Below are 25828 nucleotides of genomic sequence, written 5' to 3'. Positions count from 1 at the left end.
GACAGCAGCCATGAAATTAAAAGATTCCTGCTTCTTGGGAGGAAAGTGATGAGAAACCTAGACATCTTAAAAAGCAGAGACATCACCTTGACAAAGGTCTGCTATGCTTTTCCAGTAGCGATGTACAGAAGTGAGAGCTGGACCATAAAGAAGGCTGACCACCGAAGAATTGATGCTTTTGAATTGTGGTGCTGGAGGAGACTCTTGAGATTCCCCTGGACTGCAAAGAGAACAAACCTATCCACTTTGAAGGAAATCAACCCTGAGTGCTCACTGGAAGGACAGATCCTGAAGCTGAGGCTTCGATACTTTGGCCATCTTGTGAGAAGAGAAGACCCCCTGGAAAAGACCCTGATGTTGGGAAAATGTGAAGGCAAGAGGAGAAGGGGACGACAGAGGACGAGATGGTTGGGCAGTGTCATCGAAGCCACCAACATGAATTTGGTCCATGGGGTCACAAACAGCCGGACACGACTTAATGACTAAACAACAACAATTGTAGTTGCAACTTACTACTGGATTTTAGTCAGTGTGGGCTATGAAACTGAAGATTAAGAATAGCTAATAGATCTGGAGAGAAGCTTGCATGCAACAATATCTCACATTAGCACAACAGAAGTTGTGTGCTCATTGTAAAAAAGATCTGAGACAAAGAGTGGGTGATGCCTTTATCAAACCACTAACATCTGAAAAACTGGCTGCCTTTCAAGTTCCTGCAGGATTCTTCATCTGACTGAGTATTGCAGAGGTTGGGAAGGAGGCAGGAGATGGAAAAATAGCAACAATTATCTTGGTCAAATGTTGAGCCCAGGTCTTTCTTGTTTAAAGTACCGTATTTTTCGCTCAATAAGACGCACCTTTCCATAAGACGCACCAATTTGTTTAGGAGAAGAAAACAGGAAAATATAATCTGTTTTCTTCGCTCCATAAGACGCACAGACTTTCCACTCCCCTGTTTTGTGGGGAAAAAGTACGTCTTATGGTAAATTTCAAAATGATGGCTGCAGTCTTTTAGAATCAGTTTGAATGATCTGTTCTTCAGGAGATGCAGATGTCATTATCATTTTCCACTTCCCAGACAGAAGGTCGTCAATCAATCAGCATCTTTCCTGTCGCCTAATATTAAAGCATATAGTTTCTATTTTACAGGGAAGCACCCAGAAACAGCAATCCCTATACCAGAAAAAAGTGAAAAATAATGTTTGTAACTGTTATCATTTTTCGTTCTCTTCCCAAGCTCTGCAATGAAAAATCATTTTCAATATTTTATTGGTCTAAAAAAGATATCACTCTTGTTTTTGGATTGGGCATTAACATGTGCACCAAAGCATTTCAGTAATTTAAATAACCCTAAAAAAACCTCTTACAACAGCAATGACCTATTACATTTCCATTTACTAAGGCATTCTGATATTTGTTATATGCGGTTGACCTTAACATTTGTCAGAACAACAATGCGGCATGTTCTCAACTCTTAATTCTTTTCTTCCTATTCTCATTGATTTCCGAAACAGATTTCAACCAAAAGATATCAATGCAACAAAGGAGTAGGGAATTCACAGTTCAAAGTCAATCATCTCTCTGGGTATGACAACTGACCTTAAAGCAGTAACCAATGGAAGTTCACACATATGTATGTAATAAAGAAACCCTCCTGTTTTACTCATTAAGGCAACCTAAGAGGGAGAGTTTGGGCCAGAACAAACCTGAATGGAAGAGGAAGCATTTGTTTTTGAGAGGAAGCATGGAATCTGATCCAAATGTTTCTATGGAAAGTACTGTACTAGCATTGATACAGTAGAATTCATTAGCTTTAAAATGCTATGATTTTTTTCAAAGAATTGGCTGTTTTTATGTTTCTACAGATAAAAATACATTAAGTTTTATACTCCTTTAAAATTTAATAGTTCTCTACAAACCAACAAATTGCAACATGCCATGTATGAATTTGTTACCACAGTAAGTCCCTAGGATATTTCATACACTTCTATCTAAAAAATAAAACTGAAGGTCATCCACCTGACTACCTTTTTGTACAATGTGTTCATTATTTCTAAATATCAGACTATAAGCCCAAGGTCAGAGTGATCCAAGGAAAATGCCACAGCATGAATGCGGGGATGAGGTACTACCAGTAAAGACTCTTCCAAATGAATTTCTTATAAATTACTCTATAACAGAATATGAATTTAGAATGCTTCAACATTCACTTGGAATTAATTTTCTCTTTCATATAACAAAGCACAGTTCAGAACATTCTTATAAACTACTGTAATTGCACTATCGTCCTCAGTCAGCACCTATGTTTCTAATGGATTCTATCCAATAATTGGCCAACAGAACATCTGCTAGCAAAATTAATGCTCATTTCCTCAGGCGGACCACATGCCCTCCACAAATCTGCTCTGGAGAGATGGGGCAGCATCCAGAGAAAATCCAGGGAACACCCAGAGCTACCGGGAGAAGGAAGGGACGGGAACATTTTGTTGTCAGGAATTGTCCACTTGTACAACATCTCTCTCTCTCTCTCACACACACACACACACACACACACACACACACACACAAACACTGCTTTCGGAAATGACTGGGATATTATAATCTGTGTACATGTAAGGTGCCTTGAAACCATTAATGTAAAAATGGTTCCGTTTGTGTTACTTTTCGGAACATATTTGAACATAAAAAACGAAGCGATAACTGGGAAGATAGGAGTGGAAATGGGGGAGGAAGAAAGTGGTAAAAAAAAAACACCGAACAGGGAAAACATGCAAATAGGATAAAACTAATGTTTCAAGTGAATTCACAAAGTAGCTTAAAGAATACTCTATTGCTGGGGGGAAAATCATAGTCATGTTTGTAGATCTCTTTCAGTCAAATTTATGCCTTACCTGGCTAGCATATGAACAAGCAGCTTCCGGGTACATGGAGCCCATTCACTCCTGTTTCACTCCTATATACAGACAGGCAAACAAACTGATGGAGTAGCCCCTTACTTATGTGAATCTAGGATTATGCAGTGTCTGTGTCCATGTTATCCAGAATTAATAAACTGACCTCCACTTTTTATTTAAAGTTGGCTTACGATTCTGGTTGTTTGACTGCACACAATCATAATTCCAGAGTTGGACATTAGAAAAAGATACTGTAACTTCTTTTTGGCTAGCTTCAGGCAAGTTTTCTCTTACTGGCTAGCCGCCTGAGTATGGATTTTAAATAAATTGTATCTTAGTGCTTTGAATGTCTTTTGATGTTGCTCATGTTTTTTAGTATACTATTTTGATCTTTTTTTGGTATTTGCATACTCACTGTTGTTATATTTAAATACTGTCTTTTAATGATATAAACCACCTTTTTAAGGAGAATGAGGCAAAAATATATTAAATTTTTTAAAAATTGTATATTCATGCAACGTGGGGTGGTGGGAATAGAGGCGAATGGGTACAGGAACAAATCACCTTTCACTTCCTGATTAATTAAGTCATCTTTTTGGCTTAGAATGACATGTAAGCGTGGATGGTGTCAAATCACCACAGTGGGACAGAACTGTGCCCCAAAACAGAAAGCTGTTAGAAGGAGCTAAATTCTCTCTTTCAGAATCCTACGTTTAAATTTATTTTAAGTATATTTCCAGAAAAGGTGGTTCAGAAAGAACTTGTGCTCCAGGACAGCCAGAGTTCACCACACATGATGAATGTTTGCCTCTGTTGAGACTATAAACAACTTTTCTGAGACTCGCCTGCAACTCACCTTACACTATGCAAACTACTTCGAAAACTCTTTTGTTGGAAAGTATACAAATATATAAACACACGAAAAAAATGAGAATCATATCCTTGATCAGTGAATGGGCTGCCTACAGGAACAAATCAACGTTCACTTCCTGTTAAGCAGGTATTTCCACATATCAAATATTATTTGCATATCTCTAAGTCCATACGCACAAGCAAATTATTCCCATTAAATCAGCTAAACTAAAGGTGTATTCTACCAAGAAGATTGTTTCTGGGAAAGAAAAATGATTATTTTAAAAGATCATTCTGAGGAAAATGAGGAGTTTACAATCACAGAATCATCAGTTGCAAGTAGCTATCAAGACACTGGCAGGTGGCTGGTTTAGAGAGATGTCCACTTAAGCCTGTGGGACATTCCCGCCCAACAGCCTTCTTGACTCCAAGAGATAACAGGCAGGCTGGAGACAATGTCCATATAAATTCATTTCCCAGGGAACCCTCCTTTCCCTTCGACCCTGCTCATCTTATTTAAAATAAATCTGGGCAGGATATTTCAGGGAGGCAGAGGCATTGCTAAGTTCTGCTACTCTGTTTCCCCGAAAATAAGACAAGGTCTTATATTAATTTTTGCTCCAAAAATGCATTAGGGCTTATTTTCAGAGGATGTTTTATTTTTTTCATGTGCAACCATCCATATTTATTCAAATACAGTCATGTCATCTTCTTCTGGTTGCTCATCCTGAAAAATCCTACTAGGGCTTATTTTCAGGTTAGGTTAGGTCTTATTTTCCGGGAAACAGGGTAGCTCCTTTACATGCTTTCTCCTCTGGAATCAACCAAATGAAATGAGCTGTTTATCATCTAAAGATGCTTTTGAGCCACCTTCACTCCTATTCAGGTACCTGAGATCCACTACAATCAGCTCATAAGAGCTGAAGGAGAATTTAAATACAAAGCAAAGGATGTTGCTTGTATACCAGCCTGGACTGCTTAAAGCACTCTCTGGGTGGTCTACAATTTAATTATGCAGGTTATATATTACTCCCCCCCCCCCAGAGCTGGGTACTCAATTTACCAATCTCCGAAGGATGCAAGGTCGAGTCAACCTTGAGACTGGGAATGAGCTAACGTTGTGAGCAGAATCTTCACTGCCGTATTGCAGTTTAACCATTGCACCACGAGGCTCCTTCATACTGTCTTAAAACCTATTGGTATGAGGAAGAGTACCACAAAAGGAGATTCACTGAAGACCAGAACTCACAAAACCCTTATTTGCTAAGCTCTACCTTTTAATTGAAGTCAGGTGGGAGTGTACTTGTGCACAGCCTAGCCGTGAAATTGAGATAGTTCAGTTTAGCACGATCTGGGACCACAGGCATTAACACCTGCCTTAGAAGTGCTGTTCCCAGTTCTTTAATCTGACCTTTAGCAGAACTGATGCCACTTAGAAAAGCTATCAAGGATGCGACAATGTTAACTCAGTTTTAAAGTTAAGTAACCATTAATAGGAGAATACAATATGGATCTGTCAGATAGCTTTATGGTATGAAGTAGTCAAAATGCTAATCTTTTTCATACTTTGCAGTCCTGTCAGTAGAACTCTGCCTGGAAGCTACGGTGACATCACTATACTGAACAGTCGCACTATGTTTTATGAATTTGTACCGTCCATTTCTTTTATGTTAAATGCTAAGAGGCCATGAGTTATGCCTCCTCTATATGTCAAGAAACTGGCCCTCACAATAATAACTAATGGTTTCCTACCATTCTTGGCTTGTTTCTTGCATCTGAAATGGGGGGAGGGGTTAATCCTGACGAGATTAAGATTTCTATTAAAGGGATTATACTAGTTACACAAAATCCAGGGCCCTAAGTGATTTTAATTGTACATCCAATTACAATTTTTAAAAATGCATTGTATTTTGTACTGAGATACACTGTAACTTGTTTTAGTTTGTTTTCAAACCACAGTATGTTTTTATTTGCACTGCCAAAATCATGCAATGGCAGGGGTATAAATTTCATTTTAATCTTCAACAATGCTGGAAGCTTTTGTTAACGTAATAAATGGCTTGGGCTACTTACCAGACACTAATCTTGATAAAATCTTGCCTTCCCATTCTGTACATGATCTTAAATAAATCATCTGTGATTTACGAAAATCACCAACTCTAGATGAAAGCAAGATTAAGGCAACACACTCTGGGTAAAATAAACCAGCTTTAAGAAGTCAGAAAATGTTCCTCAGAGACAGAACCCAGAGCCTCAAATATCAGAATCCTGTTTCTTTCAAGGAGGTACTGCACTCATTTAAATCTTTCATTACCACAAGATATTAGACAGTTCCTGGGTGAACCTCAGAGTTCTGAACATATATTTAATTGTCCGTGGGATCGAGCCCAAATATTTCCATTGTTGGGTGCTATATAAGTGCTGCATTTTCCTCAAAATTATGAAGCAGTTGTCAGATGTCATTAAATTCATTCTGGATTCACTTCACATTTGTCGCTTTCAACTGTGCTCTTTGGCAAACTATCAATTTAGGAACTGAATGGCTTCTCAGCTATACTGTTTTTGCTCCATGCTTTGTGGTATCAAGCATAATTTGTTACTAAGCAGCTGAAGACTTTTGTGGGATTAGGTGAGAGGTCTCAGAGGAAAAGAACTATTAAATAAAGTATAGGTGTATTTAAGAAAATGAAACAAATTCAGATACAGAAAAGAAAGCAATGTTCTGTCAAAGGCAGTGACAACTGAAAAAAAGTTTTAAACCAGGGCTTAACATTTAGTTACCAGGAGAACAGTAATTTTATCTAGTCCTGCTGAAAAGCAAATCCTACTATCTTCAGCCAAAGAAATGCTGCAATGCAGTCTGTAACCAAATAAATAGTGATTCAACATGTACAAACTGACAACCACAGTCACTGAAGGTTGTTTCAGCTTTACGATTTAGAGTCACATAAATCCAGAAAGAGTGCAATTAATCATTCTTTCTGTTGCTTAAAGTGTTTCAGTTAATAAATAAATATTGAAGTACTTGAGAAGGACAGACAAAGCAGAAATGAGACCCAAAAGACAGCTATCTTTTTAGTACAATTAGCCAAGACTTCCATAATATTGATATACATGTTTGGCAAAGAAAACAAGAATCACCGCCTGAGGGCAACAAGTATTCCATTACAAAGGGCACTGCTGCCCAACAAATAAGCAAACAAGCAAGCAAGCAAACAACCTTTTATATTTCTGCAGATTTCACATTCTAGACTTAGGAAAAACAAGTGGTAGCAAATATATGTCTGCTTTGAAAAAATCATTGGGTTAAGTTTTTTAAAAGGTGTGCTTGAGGGAATACATTTAAGAGAAAAAATAGCACTTTACCTTTTTTGCCACAAAACAATCACTGAGGCAGAGTCTACAAAAAACTTTAGAGCATATAAACCCTTGTTCTAGATGTATATGTGAGAAGATCATGACAGGATATATTTATTTTACATTCCCAGCATTATAGAAACTCCTATAGGTTTAATTTTCTCTGAATGTCACATTCTAACCTTGGATAAGACATACATAAGCATCTCCCGGGCTATAGCTGCCTACCTTGGGTTTGTAAAGACCACTCACCCACATAAGGAAGAAACTTCTCCAAACAAGCAATAAGGGAAGATCTACAGAATGCATGGTATTTATTTCTAAACCACAAATGATTCCCAAAAGTCATGCAAAGAAATTTGGGGCTGTCACAGAGTTGTGTTTTATTTTGTTTGCATTTTTAAAACTTTCTGCAGATTCAGTTGCTTGGCTAACCTCCCTCTAGTAAAATGTGGGCCCAAGGCAGGCAGCCTTTCCAGCATACAGTTAACTTGCACCTGAGCTAAAGTCTGTTCAATTGTCAGGCATGTACCAGCCCCATGCCTCCTACTAAGCAACCAACCCTGTTCCAAACATTTTGACCTTCACCCAGCATTCTTAACACATTAACAATGACCACAACCTCAAAAATAGAGCTCAGATGAGAGTTTCAAAGGCCCTATTCTTGTAATCCATTCAGGTGAGTTTGGGGATGTTAAACATTAAACAGTATATGTAATCCTGTAACACAAAGTCTGTTTTGCTTTCAAAACATTATCCAGGTAATTCCTTAAACCATTACAAGAACTGTAGGAAAGCTCTGACTGGGCTAGGAGCGACTAAAGCCGCGGATCTTCAGTGTGAACTACCATTAATTCCAGCCTTCACATTCTGGTGGGCAATTACATGAGCCTCCCTTTGTGCCTGCTCGTCCCATACATTTGTGACACCATTACAAAAAAACAAAATGCCACCCACAAAACAACAACACCACACCAAAGGAGGCAGCCAGCAAGAGAAAAGAGAAGAACTAATCTTCCAGAGCTCACACAACCTAGTTACATAACAGGGCATTTACAGTGGCAATGGAAAAATGCTTGAGTTGCCACGTTCTGTGGTTCGGTCCATGCATGCACTTGGCAACCTGTCACGGTTTTTTGCTTTTCATTGCAGTGTAAGAAAGGCACGTTGGGCACCAGAAGCCATTCAGAGGGAGGCTAACAGCCTTTTATTTTGAAGGAAGTCCTTGGAGGAGGGGATGCTTTTCCAGGCCACCACACAGCTCAGGCAGAAGTGTGTAACCCTTGCATCTCAACCAAATGTAGACCGAAAATTAAAGGGGCAAGATCTACTGAAAGGGATATTGATTCAAAACTGAAGGATAAAGCTCAAAGGAGACCCTACAGCAATTCTGGAGAAGATTTATCCCTCAAGACTGTAAAGGAGAATCTTTTCCTTGTCTTCTCTAGGCAAAGAAGTCTATACTTTTTTTAAAAAAGGGGGGTGTTATATTGTTTCCTACTTTAGAAACAACATGTTTGGCTCCAATGTTGACAGTTCAGTGATATATCATTGGAAGTAAATTCCTCTGATTGATGTCAGATAAAGTAAGAATTATTTTGCTATTAAGAATAAGCTGTAGTTATGTTTTGTTTGTGTGCCTTACTCTGCACATGCCATGCAGCTGCACTAACACATTTCTTCTCATTATCAGGTGGTCAAAAGATTGCAGAGCTAAGTTCTGAAGATCTTTAAAACACTGATGTTTTGAAATTCTTTCATCTGAAAGACAACTGAGACCAGTAACTATTCTTTCTGAGACTAATATCCATAACAAGTAACATAACAAGAAAGTATCTGTGAAGAGCTCACAGTAAAGCAGGGGTCCCAAACCCCTGGTATGCAGCCTGGCGCCGGTCCGTGGCCTTGGTTGGACCAGGTCGCGGAGACAGATCTTCCATCCCCGCACGCACTCCCCCCACACAGCCCCTTCATGCAAGTGTGCATGTGCCCCCCACAGTGCCTCTGCGCTTGCACAAGCGAGTGCCATTCATGCGTGCAAGTGCGGGGGTGCCTTGTCCCCCTGCACACGGACCCCGTACCCCCTCAATCGGTCCGCGATGTCAATTGTGGACCACTGCAGTAAAGCATCCATCTTGGTTTGAAGTGTTTCCTCCTGCCAACTCAGGGATTGTGTAACTGAGGGGAAAACACCCATATACACATTAATATGCAGGGCTTGAAAAATGTACTTGTCCACTTGTCTGTGACGAGTGAAAAAATGCTGCTCCACGAGCCTGTCTCTCTTTCTAATCCTGCAGTCCTCCCCTCCTCCCTCCCATTGCAAAAAGAAAACTACCCTCTTCTTGTGAGAAGAGAGTTCAAGTGGCACATAGAGATATAGCTCTGCAGGAGAATGTAGAGTAGTCCCATGCTGGAGAATATGGAGATTCCCTGCTCCCAATTTCAACCGAACGAGGACACATCCTGGGGTGGGAGGGAACTCGGGGTCCTTAAGAGGCCAGGCGCTTTTGCTTTCAGTTTTATTTTTGCTGGAGAAATTCAAAAGAAAGGCATTCAAAATACAAGCTTCATGACCCCGCAGGCATGCAGGTAAATAAAGCAACCCAAGTTTGAGCTTATAAATCAGTGATTCCTGTGTACGTAATACAATTTATTTTGGGTTTGTATGCATTGTTATGTAGAAATAAAAGTGAACAAGTGCCTAGTTTAAATTTGTTAACATAAATTGCAAGGCTATAGTCCGGTCATGCTGATTGGTGAAAATTTTGACTGACGGGTGAGACATTCTAAAAATTTTCAAGCCCTGTCAATATGCTTTACAGTCTCATTAAAAAAGGATGTAAAAAAATTATGGGACATCTTAGAATAAAATCAAAAGTAAGATTCCAATGTACACGATTATTTATCCCAGAAGACTGGATAATATCTGAAATTCACTTCTTGGAGAAGCTCAGTTGAGGCTAAATTTGATGCCTTTTTGATGCAAGAAAAAACATTTTGCCCAAGAATCTCAACATTTTAAATCATTTGTTTCAATGTTATTTATAGTTGTTGTGGATGTTCTGGTTCCGCCTCTTAATTGTTGAAGTAAATTTACTGCATTAAAGCTTAAGTTTCATACCTAGCAAAATCCAAAGAAACAAAAGAAAAGAAAACAAAAACATGCAGCACCTTAAAGACTATTATATTTTAATGTGAGCTTTCATGGCCAAGTCCACTTTGTCAGACTTACGGGGGGGGGGATTAAATCCTGGTTAAAATACCAATACACAAGTAAATCATACTAAACATTCATTGGCTCTTTTTTGTTGTTTTGTTGTTTTGTTTGTTTCTTTAGATTTTGCCCAATATGCTTGCACAGACTAACACGGCTGTCTCTTCTAGAACTGTAACTAAGTTTTATACAGTTCTTGAGTGTTCTTTTACCAAAAGGTGGTATATAAATGGAATAAGTAAAATTAACCTGGGTTCCTTAAGCCTTAGTTCAACTGTACTCCATTAATGTTTCTATCCTAATGTATATTTTGATATTAACTAACCTCACAATTTTGATAGGTGGGATATGTTGTTACATTTTCTGTACTACCACCCCACTTACCGTTCCTCAAGGTGCAAATTCATCCTAAATCTGTATTTTGAACTGAGTAGTCCCACCATAAAAAACAAAAAAAATTCACACTTAAAACGGATGGTTCTCTGCAAGGTTATAAAGGCTTGCAGTCTAATTGCATTTGGGTGAATGCCAATGTACTGTCACCTTGATTTTCATATAATTTGATTATCAGAAGCATCAGACAATGTTTATTAGAGTTCACTAAAAGAATATATTCCTTTATATCCAAACAGAAAATAACCCTCAGCTACATCAGGTTGCTTCAACTGTTTGCTCTGAATGTTTGCCTGTGCAGTCAGACAATTGTCCTATCTGCCTGCACAGTATATACCGGGCACTTTGTAAGGCTTTTGTCAGAATCTTATACTCCTTCCTCTCCTCTTCCTTTGCCTCTATGTACATAGACCATAGGGTACTGTGGGACAAACCCATTCTTTCTTGGGTCTTTCTGCTCAAAGAGTCTCTATTTCAGATATGTCAAATAACTAAGAGGTTCCATCAGACAGGAAAGTGAGGAACATGTATGACTGCATAGATAACCGCTCAGAAACACCAGATTTTCCAAGCTCTGGCCAACTACTGGGGATGTCAGTGAGAGAGACTCCATGAGACTGTGCTTCCAAATGAAGAATCCATACATCTTCTGATATGTAAAACACTATTTCACACACATAGATACTGGGGTCACATGACAGTACGCAAAATTCAGGGTCCCTTTACCACAAAAATAGGCAGATAAAAATGCTGTATTCATTTCCCCTTGCACAGAAAAATAAGGAAAGGAGGATGCCACCACCATCCAAGCCCTTCTGAGCTCCAGTGCCTCCCTAAGATGACATTCACGTACTCCAATGGGTAGACACAAAAGATATAAAAAGAGTACTGTCCTTGTGGAACTACAATATATAGTACTGTAAAAGAGAAGAAAAACATGATTTAAAAAAAGACATTTTGAAAGCAGAGTGTAGCATTCACCCTGCTCATAAATATTCATGTTGAGATTTGCATGCACCAATAGGAGTTCGTGGGGGCGGAGTTAAGTGAGGGTGAAGAACAGAAGAGAGTGAGAGAGGAGAGTAGGTGGTTGAGAGTGGAAGAAGAAGGTTGTTTTTGCTGAGAGTTAACACTGACTGGACTTTTATCACTTGTAACAATAAACAAATTCTACTTGGTTCTTAAATGATATGTTGCCCAGACCTCTGTCATTAATAGTGAATAAAGTCGATGTAATCAACTGGTGGCAGCTGAATGATACGTAGCTTGTGCCTTTGCTTGGTGAAACAACCAAGGGACAGGTGGAAACGTGACACAGAGGTTGCTACGGGCTCCCAGTGGTTTTGAGTAGGAATTCTCTCCCCTCTTGCACAGTCTCTATGTGACAGTTAGTGTTGTTTGTGGGAGAATATGATGACCTCTTGTACATCAAGATCACATGGCACTAAGTATTTCATATGCAAAAAAATACCATCCTGAATTAGATCTGGAAACAAAGTGGAAGCCCATACAGATCTTTTAGCAGAGGTAAACTGTGTGTGTTTAGTCGTTTAGTCGTGTCCGACTCTTCGTGACCCCATGGACCAGAGCACGCCAGGCCCTCCTGTCTTCTACTGCCTCCCGGAGTTGTGTCAGGTTCATGTTGGTTGCTTCGCAGACACTGTCCAGCCATCTCATCCTCGGTCGTCCCCTTCTCCTCTTGCCATCACACCTTCCTAACATCAAGGTTTTTTCCAAGGACTCTTTTCTTCTCATGAGATGGCCAAAGTACTGGAGCCTCAGCTTCAGGATCTGTCCTTCAAGTGAGCATTCAGGGTTGATTTCCTTTAGAACTGATAGGTTTGTTCTCCTTGCAGTCCAGGGGATTCTCAAGAGCCTCCTCCAGCACCACAATTCAAAGGCATCAATTCTTCGGCGGTCTGCTTTCTTTATGGTCCAGCTCTCACTTCCATACATCACGACAGGAAAAACCATAGCTTTGACTATTCGGACTTTTGTTGGCAAGGTGATGTCTCTGCTTTTCAAGATGCTGTCAAGATTTGTCATCGCTTTCCTCCCAAGAAGAAGGCGTCTTTTAATTTCAGGGCTGCTGTCTCCATCTGCAGTGATCATGGAGCCCAGGAAGATAAAATTTGACACTGCCTCCATATCTTCCCCTTCTATTTCCCAGGAGGTGATGGGACCAGTGGCCATGATCTTAGTTTTTTTTATGTTGAGTTTCAGACCGTTTTTTGCGCTCTCCTCTTTCACTCTCATTACAAGGTTCTTTAATTCCTCCTCACTTTCTGCCATCAGAGTGGTATCATCTGCATATCGGAGGTTGTTGATATTTCTTCCGGCAATCTTAATTCTGGCTTGGGTTTCTTCCAGTCCAGCCTTCCGCATGATGTATTCTGCATATAAGTTAAATAAGCTGGGGGACAATATACAGCCTTGTCGTACTCCTTTCCCAATTTTGAACCACTCAGTTGTTCCATGACCAGTTCTAACTGTTGCTTCCTGTCCCACATATAGGTTTCTCAGTAGACAGATAAGGTGGTCAGGCACTCCCATTTCTTTAAGAACTTGCCATAGTTTGCTGTGGTCCACACAGTCAAAGGCTTTCGCATAGTCAATGAAGCAGAAGTAGATATTTTTCTGGAACTCTCTGGCTTTCTCCATAATCCAGCGCAAGTTAGCAATTTGGTCTCGAGTTCCTCTGCCCCTTCGGAATCCAGCTTGTACTTCTGGGATTTCTCGGTCCACATACTGCTGAAGCCTACCTTGTAGGATTTTGAGCATAACCTTGCTAGCGTGCGAAATGAGTGCAATTGTACGGTAGTTGGAGCATAAACTATCTTCTTCAAATAGTAGCTGTGGGTTTTTCGGGCTGTTTGGCCGTGTTCTTCTTTTATTTTATTATTCTTAGAGTGTTGTTAGCCACCCAGAGTAGACTTGCGGGATATTAATGAATGAATGAATGAATGAATGAATGAATGAATGAATGAATGAATGAATGAATGAAAGAAAGAAAGAAAGAAAGAAAGAAAGAAAGAAAGAAAGAAAGAAAGAAAGAAAGAAAGAAAGATCACAGTGACAGATCATCTTATCACAACAAAACACCATAACAAAAAAACACCATGATCACAGGAAACACCCAACCTCCTGAAAAGAACAAAACACCTGATCCCACAGCTACAAATACTCAACCATCCCACACACTACACCAGAACAGAGACAGAACTCTAGCTCCTGTCCTCTGAAGATGCCAGCCACAGAAACTGGTGAAATGTTAGGAAGAAAAACCTGCAGAACATAGCCAAACAGTCCAAAAAACACACAACAACCATCGGATCCCAGCCATGAAAGCCTTCAAGAACATATCTTCTTCAAAATTACAAAAGACAAGAGTGCTGTGTAATTCTGTGAAGCAGTAAACGTTCCAGTCCTAATTAAAATCAGATTCAGTTACACTGTAGACATAAAAAGATATCCCTAAGGAATACTGTATTTTCGCCCATCTACTTCAATGTATGCACACACTGTTGCAAAAAACACACACTCACCCCCACATACCCCTTCCTGTAACAGCTGGAACCCAACTGGTACTTCTGATATCAGGATAGTTGGCTAGCCTACCATTATTATTGCCTAACAGCACATTAACAGCTGGTGTTTAGGGAACCAAGATTTTTTTGAAAAGCTAACTTATTGCCAGGCTGCTAGTGCTTCTGGTCTACAATGGGCACACAATGTAAGAGAGAAAAGAAATAACTCATTGTTAATCTCCTAGCTAAAGCACCAGTTCAATCCAACTCCCCTTCTTCCTGCTTTATTTCTCTGAGCACAACAGCAGCTTAACTGGAATTATAAGTACAGCTCAATAGGCACCCATCTGCACACCGCACTAAACGTTTGATTGCATAAACTTCCATGTGATAGATTTGTAAAGATATTATCTTTACCTAACAGGCAAGATTTAATTTACAATACACACATGCTAGGCTTCCATCTATTCTCATCCCTATTTAACAACAATAATAACCAAGGGATAAACAATTCCTAGTTAGGTTCATAATTGATTTGGCTTGCTGGCCACAATTCCATAGTTGTCATTCGCTGATAACTGTCAAGACTTTTATTAAAATTATCTCAATTTCTAACTTGCATCCACTGGCCAAGATGTTGTTGCTTAGCTACACCTGCATAACTCAAAGTTGTATTACTAGTTGCGAAATCTGCACCAACGTGGAATTCATATCTAGCAAAGAGTCCCATAGGTGCACTACACAGCTAGCTTTTGAATAACAATCGCACAACCAGGCACACAATAAGGATGCCTGGGTGTAATACCTTGTAAACATCTGCAGGCATACTGTTGCTCTATGCCAAGTGCAACAGGATTTAAGCCATTATGTTTACATTTAAATACAAACAATAGGATTGAAGGATTATATGACTAAAACCTAGGAGCCATTTCTCTGCAAAGACTGTGGAACATGCAAAACATTCAAATGGAGATGCTTAAGAACATGACCCTATTCTGTTATTGTACCTCAGCAGATGCTATAACTTGTTTTAATGCAGAGATGGGCAGCATATGTACTACATGAAGGCCTCCTTGCTCTCTTTATGGTCTCCAAAATCTGCCAATGCCACCGAACGTTGGCCATCTGATGGCAACTGGAAAAGCTGCATTTTTCTTTAACAAAGAATGCAGGGAGCACACATCTTCTTTTTCAATACTATTACATTCCCTTCCACAGTTCTGTCACATCTGGATAATGGGGCAGTAATTCTACAGAAAAAGGCAGCAGCAGGACGCAGCCCCTGGTGGGGGTGGGGAATCCAATGAATTTTAGAACAAGATCACATACATGTACTTGACAAAATAAGGAACATTGCTAGTTTCCATTGGGTCAGTGTCATTGTGGATTAAACATCACTTCTATATTTCAATTTAACAAAAAATTCACAGTAATACAATTTTGTGTGCATTGTATAAATGCATCTTGCTTCGTACAAAGTCAAGTCATTGCAGATTGTTACGGGTTGTCCCTCAAACAAGATTTTTCACTGATGGAGATTCTTTACAAAAGGAGAGTAACTTACTTAATTGAATTTCTAAAATGGTCTTCAGCAGGGCTTTTTACAGTGCAACTGTTCAACAGCCAGAGGTCTGCTTCTGCAGCATTATCTGGAAGATAAATATATCATTAAATAATTAGAATTTAACCAAGGGGAGCCAACTTACATCATATAAGAATGAACAGTTTAAAAAGGACTGCAGCTACCAGACATTTGTGAATATGTACCATGTGCACAATTTCCTCTTCATATACACATTTTGTACACATTCTCCATGAGACACAGTAAATGCACACAATGATATGTGTGCATGCATATGGGTGTGTAAGTAGGTTTGGTTGAGGTAAATATTTGCCATGCTTGTCCTTTCCTCTCTGTCTGCTTTTTATTAATGCTACTCAGAATCCAAACAAAGGACGTGCTTGAGAATAAAAATAAAATAACTTACAGCACTTTGGTTATTGACAACTGAAGGAGCTGAGCAAGACGTCCTATTTAAAAGAAACCCACTGAAACATGCAGGGCTTAAATTCCTATAAACAAATCCCACTTATTTCCATGGGTCTGAACTAGATGGGACCAATGGACCAGAATCACTAGAGTTCATAGGTATTTTTGTTTTCTTTTGTATGTAAAACATATACATCGAACAACAGCATTTCGACTATAACCATGGAAGTCATCTGCCTAAAGGTTGTAGCTACATTCTGTTCCAGTGACGTGTATACACTCCTGGCAGGAATTCGTAGCTGCCGACAGGGTGGTAACTCCTCATTCTGCCCTTTCGCTTAGAGGTAGAGCATAACATCAAAGAGTTATTTCAACCAATCTTAGTGGCGATTAGGTAACTAGTATCCTATCTGAATTCTAACAACATACTATGTAACTCATGCTAAGTCAATAAAAAGAGTTCTCAGGGCGTTGCCTTGAGGCTCTGCTGGCTCGGACATCTGCTTGTCGACTCCTTTGTTCTTTCTCTAAGGCAATTAGCCTTCTTTTGTTCCGTGATCACCCACAAAAGTCATTGTTCTACCCAGTTTCACATTACAAGAAATATCTCTGGAATTCAATACCAGTTCAAAATTTGCATAACAGAAGGACAGAAGTATCTGGCATATACTGTATGACAGGGGTGGGCAAAATGCGGCCCTCCAGATGTTGCTGAACAGCAACTCCCATAATTCCTAGCCCACGCAGCCAATAATGTGAGGAGAGTTGGGCCTAGCCCACGCAGTGAGGAATGTTGGGATTTGCAGTTCAGGTACATTTGGAGGGCTGCACTTTACTCAGGCCAGCTGTATGAAATGTTTTTCCAGCATCGGGCTCCTATACCAGACATTTTTGAAAAACAGCACTGTTGAGATCAACTTCGTGTGTTTTAAAGATTAGGATGAGAAAGAATTTAGTCACTAGTTATACATCAGTTCTGGAAATATTTGCTACCATAAATAGCCGCATCTCTGCAAGGTAAACTTGTTACAAGGAGCTCAACAACAAGAGTAAATCAACATTGTTTAGACAACTCAATGAAATGACTTTTATCTTCTCCAAGAAACAAACAGAACAAAAACCACAACATCTATCATCAGCCATCAGCACCAAAGGGATTCAGAAGGTCATGGAAACTTCTGAACAACCTAAACAACAGGAGCTTCTGGACAACACAAATTGTCAGAATTATGCAATAAAAAACACAAAAACTTGGTAAAACCCTGAGTCAGTCATATCAATATCTCCAGAAAGAAGCAAAATATTTACATGTTGGTTTTCAGCCCAACACATCTGTTTATATCTTTGCTCTTTTGAGACTCTAGATGCCACTCTGAACTCCCTTCAATGTCATGAACTTAGTAACAGTGGAAAGGGTACATGGCTGCTAAAAGTTGAACTTGACTGAACTGATGAATTCAAAATAGACCATAAAACAGGTATCAAATATTTGAAATTTATTATATGTAAAGATGCTTGTGACAATAAATGGACTCCAGCACAATCTTGATTTTAATAAGCTAGGCCTGGTGCACCACATTTCCTGTCTCTCACCTCTGAAGTCTTCATTCTGTCGCCCAAGTGCACCTCCCATGAGGCAGTCAAATTTGAAAAGGGCACACAGCTTGTATATGAACGTTATGAATGCATACTGTAGCTAAAAACGCATCTATTTGGTATCTGAACATTATATAGATATTTCCACATGTGTAAAGATACACTGCAGTGGATATAGTGTTGGATTCCTGACCCAGAAAACCTGGGTTCAAATTCCTGCTTGGTCATGGAAACTCACTGGGAGATGGCAATGGTAAACTCTTCTTTGAATGTACCTTGAAAAATCTTACTGAAGTTGTCATAAGTCCAAAGCAACTTGACGGAACGTGACAATTACATAGTTCCTGCCTTTAATTCCCACTTTTGTGTGCAATTTTCCTTACCTTTCCTCTTTGGTCTAAGCTCTGCTGCTTCACGTTCCCTTATCTGCTCTTACATAGCCCCTGACTTCCTTCTAAACTGTACTGGTAACATCTGTCTACAGGAAATCAAAGTCTGCAAACAACTGTTATTCACTTGTAGGAAAACGTAAATGAATGGAGAGCAACTGGCACATATCCCTACAATGTTCTTTTTCCAATATGCTGGCATTGTCAGAGCAATGGGAAGTAGCAACCACATCACTCCCACTGCATGAAAATGCATCATTTCTGTTGGTATTGAAGCTGAACACACATTGCTTCAATTGATTCCCTAGCACTCTCATCTCCACCAGGCTAGAACATCTCCTCATTTGGTATAAAGGTTGTATGTTTTCAAGGCACATGTTTACTGACACTCTCCCCATTTAATCCTGGAGAATTCCCTTGACTTTGATGCCATCTCTGGATTTTGTTGCATCAACAGGCATTCTAGAACAGGGATGGCTAATTCCCATGTTCTCAGATATCATTCTACTTTCTGTACAAGAAAAGAGAACATATTTTGACATACAATGTGACCTCAAACAGGCACTATTAACTGGCACAACTGTGACATTATTTCGTAGAATTGGAAAGCAAGATGAAGGTTTCCCTGGAATCTAAAGAGAGTTCTGCCTGAATTCTTAGGGGAGCTGCTACTGGTCAAAATAGGTATACCTGGACTAGATAGATCCACTGTAGGAATACAGTACACCATCTCATACTGCCAGACTGACTGTCTTCTTGAGAATTCTCTTCTCTGACAACCGTTGTCAGGATTTCAGACAGAAGTCTTTCCCACAGGTGCTGCCTGATCCTATTGCAACTGGCAACGGCAAACAATGGGCCTGGAAGCTCTTCTATGCAAAGCATGTTTTCTGTGCACTGCGATGTAGCTTACTGTGCCTGAGGCAGCTTTGCACATGTTCCCTTAAAAACCTCATGGCTGACATTCATATATGCCTTCTTCAACTGCATATTCAAATGCAAAGTCCAATCAAATCTGCATTACTTTGTAAATACAGGAGTCAATGCAGACACCAAAAACAACAGTGTATAGAAAACTGGAAAAGCTTTTTCACTCTATTCAACCTGAGCACAAGATGTCTATTCCTGAATCCAATATGATGGGGAGAGTTCTGCCCACACACTGAATCTTCTTGCATATGGTTTTATGAGCTACTCATCGGGAGCAGTAAGCTTTTCACTTGACAGGTAGCTTATATATTCTACTAATACTATTATCTCTGCACCGAGATAAGGTGCCTTTTACACAAGACCTCATGATCGGGAAAGGGAATGGTACCTGTCTTCTGCTGCAGACCGTTAAGCTACTCAATGCTCATCGTAAGGTATCTGAGCAAACTACACAGCTCCCCTCCTGAAGTGCAAGATTCTGTTCCACAGATGAGCGTTACCAGGAGCTTAAGGGGAAACTGTTCAACTTTTGGGCTCAAAAGAACTTAGTAATTGAATGTTTTTGGTTTGGAATATAAAACCTTTATAGAAAACTTAGTGTCAAACACTCAACATGATAAAAACTGCCTAGGGAGAAATGCATGCTAATCAAAATGAATATGAGTCACCTTAGATCCCCAAATGTATGAGCTGTCCTTTTTTTTTAGTTTTTAAAAGGGACTTTTTCAAGTTCTTCCACCAGCATAACTAGCATACAAACTATTTTATATCATGCTATAAATAAAGCTCCTACTCTTTAAATCCAGGATTTTCCCTTCCACAGCTACTTTTTTTGCCTCAACACAAGCTGACTTGCAGTTTTGAAAAGTCTCCCACTGATTTTCATACATACATTTGCACAAGAGCCAAGGTCAGCTTATAAACTGAAACATATTCTGCTCCAATATCTATTTCCCAGCTTCTATTTCTGCAAATTCTCTCTGTATTATGTTGCACCCAGAGGCAATATATTGATTTCAAATGCCCTGCTTCCACTTATTTCCCCTGACACCTAATCCCACATGGTGTCTGGATTCAAACTACATCTATCACTTTTAACACTATGAGAACTAAAATATAGAGAACTTATCTGAGCCAGATATGTCCAAACACTTATTAAATTGTAGCTTCCAGCTACTTATTGACTTTCACAGAATTACCTTCATACTTTATCCATTTGTTACCGTATCTGCCTTCTGAAAATATACAGATAAACCGTGCTGAAGGTCTTATATCCAGAAGCCACATTAAAGCCTTGTAGTACTTAATAGTTATCTACCACCTTGAGACATTAAATGAATGGAATTGCTTGAGAAAGTTTCAAAATTAGTCGCAGAAATCCAGTAGGAAGTTGCAAAAGCTGGACACCTCAGTGGCTCAGGTATCTGGCTGCCAAAGGTCTGGGGTTCAATTCCCCACTGTACCTCCAAATTGATGACCCATAGGAAACAGGTTTCCAGCTATGAAATTCTAAGATTATAAGTAGGTTTGTTGAATCAGTAGGGATTATGTGAGTCAACTCCTGCATGAGTTCCAATGATTAAATGGGCCTACTCTAGTTGCAGTTTAAAACCACTGAATTTCAACAAGTGAATGAGACATTAAAGTTAAATAGATTAATGATATACAGTGGTGCCTAGCATAACGAGCGCACCGTTTAATGACGAATCTGCATAGCGATCTATTTTGTGGGATTGCTAATGCGATCGCATTGCGATGTTTTAATAGCCTAAACATCGCATTGCAATGATCGGTAAGCGTTTCGCTTACCGATCTCCACATTGCAATGTTTGTGGAACAGCTGATCGGCGGTCCCAAAATGGCTGCCGGGTGCCCAAAATGGCCACCGCAACCATTTTCACGCGATTTCCTCGCTTACCGAGGCGGCGAAAATGGTGGCACTATGGGAGATCTTCGCATAACGGTGAGTTTTCGCCCCATAGGAACTTAATGCGTTTCTATGGGGTTCCCCCCCCGCATTGCGATGTTTCCTGATAGCGACGATTAATCCGGAATGGATTAACGTCGCTATGTGGGGCACCACTGTATCACGGTAAAACCACTGGTGGCTCTGAAAGCCTTCTAACAAATTTCAACAACTATTTATTATACCTGCAGAAAATTTCCTCTCCTCTCAACCGTTTGAGTAATTTTGTCTCTATTTTTAGTCAGAAAAGTCAGGTATGGCAGAGCCACCACAATGAGATGGGGGTCATGGTAGCAGAAAGAATACTGTAGCTGAATTGTGTAAATACTATCTATTGGGCCTAAGCAGTTTGTGGTAAGTCATACGTTTTTAGTATTTTAGGATGTGGCTCATCTTTTTTTTCTTTTTTCTTTTTTTTTACTCCAACTCTGTACTTTTTCTCTGTATTTTTGATTATGAGTAAAAACTTTTACTGCCCAAGCAATTCTATATCCACAGAACCCTATTAATCGCAGTAACTTCACATCTCAATGACACTGCCAAGAGGATCTAAAAGATAAAAAGCCATACCACAAAGCTAATCAAATAAGGCAACAGACATTTACAAACATACATCAATCCTGAGCTGGTCCACATAGTGAGAATTTTCAATCTCACATGGGGAAATATCAAACAATAGCTGGACTACGCATTATGTCCTCTTGTGTTTGCAGCTGTACAGTTTCCAGGCAAGGCTTATGAGCAGAAGAAGTATTTCAGGACTAAAGAAGATGTGAGCCACTGATGGAAGTTTAAGTAGAAAAGAAGCACTTCTGGGAACCCCTGAATTAAAGCAGAATGGCAAGCTACATCATCAAAGATTTTTCTACTGATGCTAACAAATATGCCAGTACTTTTTCATTTTCCTGCTCCCCAAACCAGGCCTACTCTCTTTCACATTGCTGAAGTGATACTGCGCTGTGGCGGGATGCCCAAGTCACGCCTGTCCGTCATATGGAGCTCTAGGGCAGGAGCCTATGGCAGGACAGGAGGGGCGGAGCCTAGGAGAATAGTTGGAGACTGAGGAGAGTTAGAGAAGAGTTTTGAAGGGTTAAGACAGAGATTGGAAAGTTGGTGTGTATTAGAGGATAAGAGATAAAAGTAATAGAAAATAGATAGACGGTCCTAAGATAGTGTTACAGTGGTTAATGTGAATGAATACAAACAAGCAAACGTGTAATCCTATCCAAGTTTAATGAAAGAACAATAAAAGAACATCTATGACTTTACTTCCGTGATTTACCAATCAAACAATAAATAAACCTGTTATATTTGGCAGCCTGGGTCTAAGAAACTTATTTGGGACAGTGTGGATAAATGCAAGAAAGCAAAGTGGCTGTCCAAGGAAGCATTACAAGTAGCAGAGAGGAGAAGGGAAACAAAATGCAGGGGAGATAGGGAAAGTTACAGAAAATTGAATGCAGATTTCCAAAGAATAGCAAGGAGAGACAAGAGAGCCTTCTTAAATGAACAATGCAAAGAAATAGAAGAAAATAACAGAAAAGGAAAAACCAGAGATCTGTTCAGGAAAACTGGAGATATCAGAGGAACCTGTTGTGCAAGGATGGACATGATAAAGGACAAAAATGGGAGGGACCTCACAGAAGCAGAAGACATCAAGAAGAGGTGGCAAGAATACACAGAGGAATTATATCAGAAAGATGTGGATATCCCGGACAACCCAGACAATGTAGTTGCTGACCTAGAGCCAGACATCCTGGAGAGTGAAGTCAAGTGGGCCTTAGAAAGCCTGGCTAACAACAAGGCCAGTGGAGGTGATGGCATTCCAGCTGAACTATTTAAAATATTAAAAGATGATGCTGTTAAGGTGCTAAATTCAATATGCCAGCAAGTTTGGAAAACTCAACAGTGGCCAGAGGATTGGAAAAGATCAGTCTACATCCCAATCCCAAAGAAAGGCAGTGCCAAAGAATGCTCCAACTACCGTACAATTGCACTCATTTCGCACGCTAGCAAGGTTATGCTCAAAATCCTACAAGGTAGGCTTCAGCAGTATGTGGATCGAGAACTCCCAGAAGTACAAGGTGGATTCCAAAGGCACAGAGGAAATAGAGACCAAATTGCTAACACGTACTGGATTATGGAGAAAGCCAGAGAGTTCCAGAAAAACATCTACTTCTGCTTCACTGATTATGCAAAAGCCTTTGACTGTGTGGACCACAGCAAACTATGGCAAGTCCTTAAAGAAATGGGCGTGCCTGACCACCTTATCCATCTCCTGAGAAACCTCTATGTGGGACAGGAAGCAACAGTTAGAACTGGATATGGAACAACTGATTGGTTCAAAATTGGGAAAGGAGTACGACAAGGCTGTATATTGTCCCCCTGCTTATTTAATTTATATGCAGAATACATCATGCGGAAGGCTGGACTGGAGGAATCCCAAACCGGAATTAAGACTGCCGGAAGAAATATCAACAACCTCCGATATGCCGATGGCAGAAAGTGAGGAGGAACTAAAGTACTTTGAAATGAGGGTGAAAGAGGAAAGTGCAAAAAACGGTCTGAAACTCAACATCAAAAAAACTAAGATCATGGCCACTGGCCCCATCACGTCCTGGCAAATAGAAGGGGAAGATATGGAGGCAGTGACAGATTTTATTTTCTTGGGCTCCATAATCACTGCAGATGGAGACAGCATCCACGAAATTAAAAGACGCCTGCTTCTTGGGAGGAAAGCGATGACAAACCTTGGCAGCATCTTAAAAAGCAGAGATATCACCTTGCCAACAAAAGTCCGAATAGTCAAAGCTATGGTTTTTCCTGTAGTGATGTATGGAAGTGAGAGGTGGACCATAAAGAAAGCTGACCACAGAAGAATTGATGCCTTTAAATTGTGGTGCTGGAGGAGGCTCTTGAGAGTCCCCTGGACTGCAAGGAGAACAAACTTATCAATTCTAAAGGAAATCAACCCTGAGTGCTCACTGGAAGGACAGATCCTGAAGCTGAGGCTCCAATACTTTGGCCATCTCATGAGAAGAGAGGACTCCCTGGAAAAGACCTTAATGTTGGGAAAGTGTGAAGGCAAGAGGAGAAGGGGACGACAGAGGATGAGATGGTTGGACAGTGTCACCGAAGCAACCAACATGAATCTGACCCAACTCCGGGAGGCAGTGGAAGATAGAAGGGCCTGGCGTGCTCTGGTCCATGGGGTCACGAAGAGTCGGACACGACTAAACAAACGAACGAACGGATAAAGATCCACTGGTGGCAGCGTGTAAAGGATGAAAATAGTACATTGTGTCCAAAGGTGGACCTATGTTTTGAGGAAAACCTACAGGGGACACTGGGGGAATGCGACAAGCACATTTCAGAATTCTTTGGAATTCTGTTGTATGCTGCAGCATCACATAACGCCTAAATTGGAAGGAATCCCAAGAGTCAGCTAGACCAGCAGTCCCCGACCTTTTCGTACCAGGTGAGGAAGTCAGCCCCCCCCCCGCCCTAGTGCACACACACTCTCAGGGGCATGCATGAAAGGGTGGGGGAGCGCTCATGCAGGTGCTAGCTCACGCATGTGCAAAGCAACTATGAGGGGGAGTGCGTGCGGGGGGGGCGGGAGGTCTGTCTTCGCGGCCCAATCCGGCTCAGGCCACAGACTGGCACCGGGTTGACGACCTCTGAGCTAGACAACACCTTGTCAATGCTATTTCAGAACAAAGTAGCAGGTCCGTTGATCACAGAGATGTTTACACATGCACTACTGTAGGACTCTTAAGAAGTATTGAGGGGGCTATGTAAGCCTTTGCTTTTCATGCTGATTACTAATTCAAATATTGCATCTAAAATTATCATAATTTCTCTGTGTATTTCACGATTTCAACACCTTTGGAGATGTTCTCTCAAAGCTTGTGACTGAAATCAAAAATCATTACAAAATGGCACACAAACTGTTTTCTAGCCAGATGGTTTAAAGGCGAGTGAACCCTAGTGCTAAATATCCAAATTTTAGCAAAGGAGCAATTCAGTGGAGTATCATCACTTGGTTCTAACTCCTTTGCAGCCATGAGGACTAGAAACCTCTCAACAGAAGGCATTTTCATAAACATAAAGAAGTGCTAGAAGAGGTAGTGATGTTAGTCTGTGCAAGCATATCAGGGAAAATAAAAACAAACAAACAAACAAAAGACAAAAAAGTTGTGGCCCCTTAAAGTCTTTAGAGTGCCAAAATGTTTTTGTCTTTTTTTATTTTTCTTCTGGTTTTGCCTGATAAAGAAGATCATAACCTTTTGTACAGAGCTAATCTGGATTTTGGTATTTGCTGAAGAAATAAAACCAAGGGGATGATCTATTTCTTTTGTAATGAGTGTCTTCCTCCTGAGCAAGAAACTGTGTATTTCTTTTTTATGATTTTAAATTAATATATTTACTATACAATAAAATTTACCACAATATGAAAAGACTGTATCTAAAATGAACAGACTTATGTTAATTTTAACTTTAACATATAAGTCAATATTGTTAAGCAGCAACATAGTGGAATACGTCTTAAGGTCTAGAAACCTGGAAATTACCACAACACTACGAAAAGTTCAACACAGTAGGAAAAGAGGAAGGCTGTAGAGAACTGACTCAATAAAAGAAGCCATGTTCTTGAGTTGGCAGGAATCTTTTATACAGTTCTGTAACAACACTAGGACTGCCATATCCACGGGAA

General features: G+C 40.1%; 1 protein-coding gene across 6 annotated transcripts in view; it reads right to left on the bottom strand.

The window, feature by feature from the left end:
- The window catches only part of CDKAL1 (CDKAL1 threonylcarbamoyladenosine tRNA methylthiotransferase), a 356111-nt gene that overhangs the window by 286840 nt on the left and 43443 nt on the right, over window positions 1–25828 (bottom strand). For all 6 annotated transcript variants that reach the window (XM_072998681.2, XM_072998682.2, XM_078393501.1 and 3 more), the window contains one exon: window positions 15805–15889. In XM_072998681.2, coding sequence (XP_072854782.2) covers window positions 15805–15889 — 85 coding nt within the window. The remainder of the gene's footprint in view (window positions 1–15804; window positions 15890–25828) is intronic.

Source organism: Pogona vitticeps, chromosome 4 (genome assembly GCF_051106095.1).
Source record: "Pogona vitticeps strain Pit_001003342236 chromosome 4, PviZW2.1, whole genome shotgun sequence".
Classification (NCBI taxonomy): Eukaryota; Metazoa; Chordata; class Lepidosauria; order Squamata; family Agamidae; genus Pogona; species Pogona vitticeps.
The sequence above is the reverse complement of the archived record's forward strand: the minus strand, read 5'-3'. Positions and strand labels throughout refer to the sequence as shown.